The sequence below is a fragment of the Ixodes scapularis genome, unplaced genomic scaffold, assembly GCF_016920785.2.
Source record: "Ixodes scapularis isolate PalLabHiFi unplaced genomic scaffold, ASM1692078v2 PGA_scaffold6__148_contigs__length_123643588, whole genome shotgun sequence".
Taxonomy (NCBI): domain Eukaryota; kingdom Metazoa; phylum Arthropoda; class Arachnida; order Ixodida; family Ixodidae; genus Ixodes; species Ixodes scapularis.
Genome location: NW_024609881.1, coordinates 106,868,429 through 106,879,684, shown reverse-complemented (window position 1 = coordinate 106,879,684; position 11,256 = coordinate 106,868,429). Strand labels below are relative to the sequence as shown.

The window sequence follows — 11,256 nt, the reverse complement described above, 5'->3', positions numbered from 1 at the left end:
TATATTTCTTCGTTATTTATTTAAAACTTTTGTTTTTCCTTACAATGAATATAATAGAACAGGCATCCAAAAGCATTTCAACAAGAGTGTGGTCACACTTCGCCAGGGTCTTGAACACAAATGATAAACAAACACATCTGTCAATAGCACGTTGGGAGTATTACATTTTAAAAGATTGCTCTGTGTAGAAAATGGGAAACAGAAACCTAAGTTCCAGCAAAGCAGCAACAGTGTGAAATCCCGAATATTTAGCAAGTTACACAAACAATGAGAGTTTGTCTAGGAATAAGGAAACATTATTGCAATCAACTATGTGACTAGGCAGTGTATTCCAATCGGATGTTGTTTGTGAAAAGAAAGAACATTTTTAGATGTCGACTCGATAGTGGTGTTCAAGGATTGTTTTTTTGTGTGTAAAAGACTTTTATGGCCAAAAACGAGAATTAACAAACTAAAATCAAATACAACACTGACTTTCATTGATATAGATTACTAACTCCGATAACTTGCAGAGTCATTTTTGCAGCAGGAATGAGGACAATCGTTCTACTGACTGTGATCGCATTGGGAGGTGTGTCGCTGATCATGGGAGACACTATTCACCGCCACCATTATGGAGTTTCATTTGAAGACGGTAGTACACAATTTTCATTCTCTTGAAAATGTTCTTCGGGCGATTTAATTTGTGGAATCGTTAGTTATTTAAATCACGTTTAAATTGTTATAGTTCCTTATTTAACCATTTTTTTCATATATTATTTAATTTAATGTTTTATTACAGTACCTTCAGGACCCAAATGCGTTTTTTGTAATAGATGGGACGAAAATCTGTAGTTGGAATACGAAAAATATCAGCCACATCTATCATCTATCAATCACTATATTATTCGTTGCTTAGAACACTGGTGGTACAATCATATAAAAACCGACACACTCTGTACTTCACTCCCTAATTTAAACCAAAACAAAAAAAGCTAAAAAAAAAAAACTTTTGTACTTCTTCTCGAAGGTGTATCGTCGTTCCTGTAAATAGAACTCGCCCAAGTCATATTCTTTCTTTCTTGATTTATTTTGCTCTTATATGCCACGGTATGCTAGGCCTCAAAAAACACAAATATTGTGTTTTTTGTGTTAGCCTTAAACCACTTGTACTTGGGAAAGAAAACCGATACCTTTTCGGAACAATGCGAAATATTTGTTTCTCTATTGAGTGAAGTCATAAATCAATGCGAGTGGGGATGGGAAGTGAAATGTAAAGTTACAAACTCCGGGTGTTTCGTGAGTGCGCGTGTCGCTTCCCCGGGAGCCGATTTTGATGCATGATCACATACGAGACAAAATATCCTTTAGGCCGGAGGTGAAAAAAAAAACCAAAGTCAAAAGGCCTACCTAAAATATGTAGAAATTATAAAACCACGTTATTAAATCACAGCTGATCGATTCTAACAGCGTGGGTTGAGAGCTTAGTGTTATTTTTACCATATTTTCTTATTTGATATTAAAATAGTAGCAGGTAATTTGACTACATAGTGCAGATAATTTTTCACTGTTCACCTCTTTACTTCATATTTCCAAAGCCAAGCCGCACATGAAATTGGTTTGCTCTGCCTTTGATACTTGCGCTGTGACACATACGGGTAGTCTGCATGGGAGCAACCCAAAGTATAAAGATATGATTTTCCTCCCAGTACCATACTGGGACCTGGAGAGCGTCATACGACTTCTTCCGAAGACATTGAGCTTTTTCAGAATCAAAGAGGCCACCACTAGAGTCACTGAAAGGTTGTTATGTTCACGCTTATATGAGTGTGGTTCATTTATCGGCATCGTTATGAGCTCAACACGCGATCTCATTGGCTGAGAAACGATTTTAATAGGCTGAAGACTCACCACGCACTGCGCTTAAGCTAAGAGTCACGAGGTTCAACAAAGAGGTGGTTTTGGAAAGAACTCTCAAAGGAGGCTGAAGACTTAGAATAGATGAACTAACCTTTTCCACGTGTTACAGTATTGCACTTTGGACCCGGTTTCCTACTTCCTTGGTTCGCCCCTACACCCATCAAACTGGGGCGGCGGGCCACCCATAAATGCGGGATGGATGGATGGGTGGATGGATGGATGAATCCGGCTAAGCCCTTTGGATCGGGCGGTAGCTTACGCCACTTAGCCATTTTGTGCTATCCTATGAGACGGACACAGCGCTACCTGCAGACACTGGAACGCTGATACGAGGTTTCAGTGGCATGGAATAGAACAACACTGCTAGAGCAAGTCAGCTTTAGGAAGCGCGAGCAGCTGTTTCGAGAAACATCTGATATGTAATATTCAAATTTACACGAACATATTGTGTTGGCTTATTTCACAAGGTGCCAAAGAGCTCATATCCACAAAAATAAATATCAGGCGCTGCGTCCGTGATGCATAAATAAAAGCGGTAACACCGTATTAGGCTGAGCTTCGAGAGAACATTATATTCGCCAAAAATATTTCACCCTAACAAAATAGGCAGAAAACAGACACACCAAAGTTTATTTGCTTTACTGCAACATTACCTCACTGGGTTGACTATTATGGAGACGCCAACATTTTCTCCGGTACAAAGGGTATCTTTTCTACCTTTTCGAAAACCTTCGAAGCCATGTCGTCAAAGCATTCCCGGCTTCGAAGGTTTCCTGTATTGCTGTTTCTTGTATTGCTGTTTCTTGGCACCGTCGTCTTTTTAACGAGCGCCTGTTTGTTTCTAGATGCAATGTGGATTTTCCAACACCTTCGGTGCCACTAAGGTTGCTTCTTATAAATTTGCAAAACGCGAGAACGTTCCGAGGAGAACATTCAAGACGCAGCACCACAAGCGGTTGTCCCTTTCGCTTCTCCTCCGCTCACGACGAGACTCATCACACACGACCTTTTCTGCACCACGCACATCCGAGGGATGCGACAACACAGTGTTGCCGCCATGGAAGTTTTCTTTTTTGTTTCGAATATTTAGACTAAATTTGTGATACTCCGAGATTGTTTAGCGTGAAATGAACTAGTTAAATTTACATATGAGACGAAACTCTGAGGTATGTGAGTAGCTATAATGTGAACATTGATGTATATTAACGTTTCAACGCATTCTTTTACCGTTCATTCTGCAGGTACATGCAAGTACCGCAATCAAACACTCAGAGATGGAGGCTCTGAAAAATTTCAGTACCCTTGCGAACAGTGGTTTTGCAATGTAACAGCAAAAACACTTACAGTTACAGGGTTTGTAATTTATATTCTCACTGTTTGCTGGAAGCCATCGGGCAAAACCGTAGCTGTAGTTTATTATAAAGCGAGTGCATGTCTAATTTTTATATCTCTATGAAATTGACGGCTAGTGTTGTTGTAATACGTTAAACGTTTCAAAGATGTAAATATAAAGATGTTACAATGGCTAGAAAAATATGATAACCTTTTTTTCCTCCTTAATTTCGTTGCATCAGCAAGACCACTATATAATCACGTTCAGGATACCAAGAAAAATCGCTGATTTGCTGGTACCAGCACTAGCAAATAAGTTTTTTTTTTACAATAAATATATACAAATTAATTAAATTGAATTCTCATAAAGGAAATATGTGTTTACACATTGTTTACCTATTAAAGCGAATGCATTACCTGCCCCATGGACCGCAGCCGACGTTGGCTGTGATCGCGAAAAAAAGGCATCTAAATAAACGGCAGTTAAAATGGCTGCGACGCGTTCCTATTGGCTGTGAGGCGTCATATCAGATGCTTCGTCCCGGAAGTCAGGGGGGCACACAAAGTCAAAGCAAACGCGCCTAAAAAAGAAAACACAAAGAAAAGCACAGCAACACCGATCCACCGTCGCGGAAGGCGTGGAGCCGGCGGAGTTCGCCGCGCATGCGCAGTGGGGGAGTGTGATGTCACCGCCGGAGCGCCATGTCCGATAGGAAGACGCGGCGCTGTGTTTTTGTAGGAATCCGCTGCGTGTATGAATGCTTTCGCATTCCTTCACGTAAGCAGTCTTAATTGTTATTCCTTCAAGGAATAAACATTTCCTGTTCTACGGGAATTTATTCGTCTTAAAAGAGACCTTAACGAATGCATTACATACCTAATCAATTCACATCTCATAAGCCCTCTTTCACTGGATATCTTAGCTGTGATACGCAGGCGGTAGTTAACGATGATGGAAAAATAAGTTAAATACTTTGCCATTTGAAAGACGTATTTTATCATCAACAGAAAACAAATGTTGCAGTCGGTGTTGGAATTAGCCACAATATTTCTGCGAACCCAAAAAGTAGACTCAAATTACTATAGAAGCACTTAAACATAAGCACAATTAAGTAATGTATGGTTGGAATGATACATGTGCAGACAGGGTATTTATAAAAAAAACGAAATTTTTGTCAAGTGCCTTGAGTTTGGTACAGAGTTTGGTACACTCATATTTGTATAAGTATATTACACAGTAAATTCAAAATCGACATTAATAAATGATAAGGATGTTTATGCATTATTAACAAGAACGCCTAATTTGTAGGCATGTTTATTCTCACTCATCTTTACAATACATTATTTTATCCATGCCCGTTTCTAAATACATTGGGTTATAGAAGATGGTAATTTGGACCAGTGGGTTCAATATCGAGGAGAGGCGCCAAAAAAGCACAAGGGCGAGAAGGGACGTAAACACTAGCGCCAGCGTTTACGTATTTTCTTGTCCTTGTGCTTTTTTCGGCGCCTGTCCTCTATCGGGGTTATAGAAGTCCAACATTTAAATACCAAAAGGTGCACTTCACTTTTTCTTAGCTTAGGCAGACTAAACGTTTAGAATTTTAGATATCGTGATGTATTCCGGGAAATCATTGCAATCGGTGCACACAATCTAGAACTCTAGAAGGTGGGCGAACTTAAAATGTTTACTAAAAAACTCAAACACTGTGAAAGAGAAAGGACAGGCAAACACAGAGGCCACTGTGTGTGTGTGTCCTTTCTTCTTCGCAGTCTCGGTTTATTTTTAAATTGTTTAAGTACAACCAGCTTGTTTGCAGCCTAACCTTCTATTCATTAAAATATATATGCATGTTCGGGTTTCAAAAAAAAAAGTATATTCCATTTTATTCCTTTAGGTGCAATGTCCGGCGCTATGGAAGTTGCGTCTACATGCACAACCGTAATTTCTACTGGCCATCTTGCTGCCCGCGTCGTCCGCTCTGCTAACGTAATTTCGAAGTTAATCGAAGTTACCACTTTTGCGAATAAAATTGTTTTCCTACAATTTTTACAAACAACTCGCTGCGCTTTCTTATAGAGACACTGACACTCTCCAAATTTGTTTTTCAATTTCCTGCAAGACGATTAATTTCAGTGTCAGAAGATTACCCGATCAATATCTTGTTACAGTGTCACATATATTTTTAATAAAGTCATAAAATGCAACTCCTCGATACAGAAACCGCACCTGGACTATGGATGAAGAAAAAATAAAGATTAGTATGATACCGAAAATCATGTAACTGCGCGCCTTGTTTTTTTAATCAACGTATTTGCAGTTTTTTGTTACTTTTAGAAGCCAGAAAAATGGATATCACATTTTTTTATCCCTTCCTAGTATTGAGAGTGTATCTTCGATGACCCACGACTTTGATTATATTTGGTGGTTTTGTCTTAATCATAAAAAAACGGTACATCGCCAAGGAGCAGAGAATGAGCGCGACTCGAACCGGACAGTTCTCGATCGCTGTTTTCGAGCGGAAAGAAAACGAATTTCAAGCTTTTAATTGTGTTCTGGGTAGCTGGGCTCTCATATATCATGTACAAATAAAAAGCTTGAAGTCATAAATGCTCCCGGCAGTTTCCCTTTAAGTTCCAACTTCACAAACCATTATGATAAACAAAAAGGGTAATCCGATAACCACTTCACTGCTCCTATAATTTTTTTTTTTTCATTTTAATCTCTGCACCTCTAATTTAAATCAGATGTGGAACCAGAAAGGTAGCCAGGGGGGGGGGGGGTGTGGAAAGGGGGGGGGCATGGGACCCGGGCTCCCCCCCCCCCCCCCCCCCGATATCGTCCATTTTGCTAAGGCCTCCTCTCCCCCCCCCCCCCACCCCCCATACACCATTTTGTTTAGGGTTGCCCCCCCCCCCCCCCCCCCCCCCGAAACAAAATCCTGGCTACGTGCCTGTGTGGAACTAGTGCCTAACACGCACAAGCTGCTCCAAGTTGCAGATGCTCAGAACCAGACCTAGAGAAGCTGTCGGTCTGCCGAGGACTCGGCAACTGATAATAATGTATTCCCAGGTACTCATAAGCATGTTTCGCGTTATCAATAGGCTTTTTTTTCTCTTAATTTGTTGAAAAGTGTGAATATTGGGACTTAAACTTTGCGTTTCATCTCTTGTTTGGTCGAAAGCTCTTGCAGAGGTCAACAGATAAATCACAAAAGCACTAATGGCTCTCATATCGTCCGCGATTGTTATTCTAACACGGCTCCAGGGCTTTTATCGTGATCAACAATTTCGCATTAAAAAGCCCAGGCTAATTTATTTCTTCGGGTGCGCAACAGAGTGTATAATAGTGTAAAAGAGTGTGGTTTGCTGAGAGGGCAAGAATACATACTTGCCCTCTCAGCAAACCTACTCTCGAACAATGATGATGATCCGCTGGGTCATTGACGGCGCTGTGTTGTCTGTGACGAGCGAGACAACAGAGGATGGCTGTGCGCCGTTCTAGTGCAAACACCACCGCTGAACCCACGTCCTTTCTTTAGTAAAGGGCAGCAATGAAGCTTTTGCACGGCCTGACTTTCGCCAGCGTCTAGATAACCGTATTGTTTGATTGCGGGCCTATTCGAAAACGAATAGGTGAGTCTTTTAACCTTGAACACTTTGTGTCTAAAAAAAACTTGACTTTACATCGTACAGTCTTAAAGTGGAGGCGAGGTGATATATGTTCAACATCACGGTAAACCCGAAGCTGGGTTGAAAAAGGGTGCAAGCAGTTGATCAATAAAAAAAAATGGAGGCAAACAACAAAACTCACTCACTGTTTATGGTTTTCCTAGTGTGTAATGCACATAAAGGGCTTATATTCTTAAAAGAAGACGGATCCGTGAAGGGACGCCGAAGTGCGAAATATGTTTTTTGAAGGATATTATGGTTTTTGTTTTGTAAACGTTCCACAAAAAAAGAATTGTTTTTTCAGCGATATTTACGGCGTTACACAGAAATTTAAGGAAGGTAGACCTGCAGGGTTCTTACAAAACTGTCTGTCCATGCCGTAATAGCATTTTGATCGACAATAGTTTTGTTTGAGGGACAAAAAATCTACATAGAGTCGTTACTGTTTGCAAAAATATCCCGATATTTCCTTTTCGTTTTGGTTTCAAACGATAACAAACACGGCTGCGGTATCTGCGGAGTGATCAAATGAGAGCAGCTTGACCAGCTCGTCTATTTTAATGAGTGCGAGTCGTTTTGCGTTCACCGAGGTGTTTAGACAAAGATCCTTTCGACCGATCAAGTTTGCAGCACATAACTGTCGCAAGTATACGCCTTCGGACGCGCTGGTGACGCTGTGCCGGTGCTTGGGTTTCTTAGTGGGTGGTAGCGGGACTGGCCTAAGCCTAGCTTCCCACTTCGGCTATAGGCTGGTCCAAGTCCCCAGGCTCGATCTAAAATGAACCGTAAAATTTGACGCCTGCACGTAGTACTCTAATCTTTTCGTCAAAGATAAATTTCACAGCTCAATTTCTTTTTTTTTTTTTTTTTTTGTAAAATTACAAGGCGTAGCTCTCTTTCTGTAAAAAATGAGGCCAAAAAACTTGCTAGGGTCTACGGCGGGCAGCGACACAGACTACAGGGGTTCAGTAGCGGGGTGTGTTTGGCGTTCGTATTGATAGATGGCGCTACCGCGTCTGCATAACGGCGGCGCTTTTGCTGCCAACGGATTTCCTCTGCGTGTCGTCTGCTTTCTTTCGCTGGTCGGCTGCACCCAACGTTACTATAAAACTCAGTTGGGAAACTCGCCGTCAAAACCTGGGCCGCTGGCGTCCACCGAGACCGAGCTAAATACGACAACAGCGTCACTCTTTATCATTTGTCTGTACTGTGGTCACCTTGAGCTTTTAGAAAGCATGTTTTTGTGTAAAAACAAACGGAAAAGACTCCTTTTGTATGAAATTTTTTAGTTTGGTAAAAAATGAAGGACCCGTGATGTTTTTATAATCTTTAGTTTGCAAGGTTTTGCGGAATAATTAATATTGTTTTTATACAACCATGCCTCAGCGGTGCTTTCAGGTAGCGCATCCCGACCCAGGTGCATTTTAACTTTGGTAGTAATTCGCGGCGCGTCCGCTGAGGAGACGGGGGTGGCACCCCTGAAACCTCTTCCGCTGTATCTGTTTCGGCGCCAAAATGGCCGCTGCGGCAGTTCCTCGAGTGGCCGCTGCGGGAGAAATGGCGGCGTTGTGTTCGCCATTAGCTCGGTTGTGGATGACAGATTGGGGGCACTTTTTCAGAGCTGTCTCTATGGCAGTTTCCCAACTGAGTGGTTCCAGTAACGTTGGCTGCACCTTCAGACGCTGCTCCAGACGCCATATATCAATACGAACGCCAAACACGCCCCGCTACTGGACTTGGTCGTCTGGGTCGCCGCCCTCCGTAGACCCTGGCAAGTTTCTTGACCCTATTTTTCACTAAAAGAGAACTACGTTTTATAATTTTACAAGAAAAAAACCGACCTATGAAATGCAGCTTTGATGAAAAGTTTACATGGCGACGTGCGGGCGTCGATTTTCATGGTCCATTTTAAATCGAGCCTTGTGACTTGAACCACCCTATGTTGGTTGATCTCGAGCAATTTGCTCCTTTGTGCATGTTGATGCTGAATGCAGATATTGGTTCCAGTAAAAACGGCACTGCTGCTCTGTGAATTGTGCGGACGTTGTGATTGCGACCGCTTTCAATACCGAGAAGATACATGCAAATGTATGAATTTGCGAGAGATTTGGCTGAAGGCAATCGCGCTTTCGGCTCGCATCAAGTTCGACCAGGTTTGTTCCCGTCATTTTTCTTCGAAAGAAAAGTAGCTCTCAAGGTTTGCAGTGCACCTGGCCTGGCAAAGCGAATATATTTAGGTCGCGTTTTAGTTGTGCGCCATGACACTCATCCACCTTGCTCCCGGACGCCATGTTGAAAATAATAGGGACTGAAAAGCTGGAAGGAGTACATATTTGTTGACTTTGTTCAGTCTTCTGGGTCGTTTTTACCGCACTTTCACGGACGCTGACAGACGCTTGTATTGGAGCGTGACTTGTGAATGATAAAACGCTAGAACGCCGCTTTCATTGTCGCGTCTCGCAAGCATGGCAGACGTTTTGAGACGGGGGCGGAATAGCAGACGGACGAAGAAGAAAACGGACGCCGACGCGCAGCTTCCATCTCCGCGTCTGCGCATGACAAATGACGATCAACGGTTGTGTGGCAGAGCAGGCGATGTCGGAGGCTGCCACGGGTCTGCTCGCACGACTAGGAGGCGGTGCCAGACTTCCAGACGCACCGAATGACGCCAAAGGAAGTACTACACTCGTTAGCCCGTTCGGTCGAGCAGCCAAGTCATTCCAGTAGTAATAGGCGGAGCCACTGATCTGTGGGCGGGGCATAGAACGGGCCGTGACCTCCACCTAGATTGGGTCTAACGCCAGCGCTATTATATTTATAGTAAATTCGCTCCTCTTTTTAACAATTTTCTCCTTCCCTTTTTCGAGAACGATAAAACCTTTGAGGGACGGTTTTTTTTTTTTGTTTTTTTGCCATTCTATGTTTTGTTGTTCAATGAAGGAAGTCCCGTTTCCGTCCTCGTCCTCGATGTTTTATCTTTTCAAGCATTCGTATTAAGAATGGCCTTTTTTAAAATTATTTTCAAATTGATGAATATGTACTTGTAAATTTCTGCCGCCTACCAGGACAATAATATTTCATGCAAATATGAACTATATACTGGCAAACACACTGGCGATGTTTGAGGACCTTAGCTTTTATAGATGCGGAGAAAAAAGAACTTCAATAAAGAGCGTTATTGCGCAACGTGCCGTATTTGAAATTTGGTTTCTCAAAATAACGACCCTAATACTCGGTGATTATTACGTTTTATGAATCCTTCCTATGCCTAAGTTGACAGTAAATATTTCTAGACTCGTAGCCAGAACAGTGTTGTTGAGGGAGGCCGCCCGAAATGCCCACATTGCACGATACGCAAAACGTTCATGTGAATGAGGGTGCTTATAATTTATGTTCGTAAATACAAATTTTTGCTCCAGAACAAAACTTGGTTTTGTTTTTCTGGGCTCGAATCCAGCAAAATATAGTGTTTTCATTATAATTAAAAATGGTCGGCCGACAATGGTTGTTCGATCTTATCTGACAACGCCCTAAGGTAAGAAAGGGAGACTTAGAAGAAAAAGGAGTCCCAGGTAATTTTCATCGTAATAAACCTGTACTAGCTCGCGTGCACACTCACTGTAATCTACAAATTAGCTTACTTTTTTAACGAGGTTTTTATTGGCAATGCTTTGGCAGACAACATCGGCATTTGTTGACATCTCTCCAAGTCGAGCAGTGATTTGGGTCAGAAGGTGGTAAACACCTTGTGAAGCATCCAATTTCCAAATCGCGGTATCGTGAAATTGATGTGGTATAATCACAAAAATAGATTGTGTGGTTCATTTAAATTCCAATATGCTTGCCGGAAGTAGTTTTTTTTTTTTTTCTAAAAAATATGTAGGTGCAATATTAATCCTTGCAATCATAAAGCACCCTTTAAAAAAATGTGGGCCATACACTTGCGGAAAAATAATATAAAATTTCTCATGATATTTTACAACTGCTAAGTTTTGGAATTATTTATATAAGAAAAGGCTTCAATGAATCTGGCAATTTCTATTTACGTTTCAAGAATATTGGAATATATTTCTAAGCGAAATGTTGTTTTTCTTAATTTTACATAGATTTTTGCAAAATCAAAGCTTGTAGGCCGACGGCATTTTACCTCGGAATAGACTGTCATCCAAAAATAAACATTTAGGAACTATCACATGATTCAACTTTCATTGTTTAGATACAGATGTTGTAAGCTGTCTGGTCGTAAACTCTTATCTTGATAATAATAGCAATTATCTAACACAAACAATTTGTAGAACACAAAACCTTACAAAAACTCTGAAAATATCTTTGTTTTTAACATTCTGGGTGGGA

The 11,256-nt window shown here is 41.4% G+C and overlaps 1 protein-coding gene across 1 annotated transcript; it reads left to right on the top strand.

Moving 5' to 3' along the window:
- The first annotated feature begins 531 nt into the window (after positions 1–531).
- Positions 532–5,220, top strand: LOC120848821. The gene is made up of 3 exons (XM_040220858.1): positions 532–634; positions 3,141–3,252; positions 5,130–5,220. The coding sequence occupies exons 1-3, from the start codon at positions 532–534 to the stop codon at positions 5,218–5,220; spliced, it is 306 nt and encodes a 101-aa protein (XP_040076792.1).
- The last annotated feature ends 6,036 nt before the right edge of the window (positions 5,221–11,256 follow it).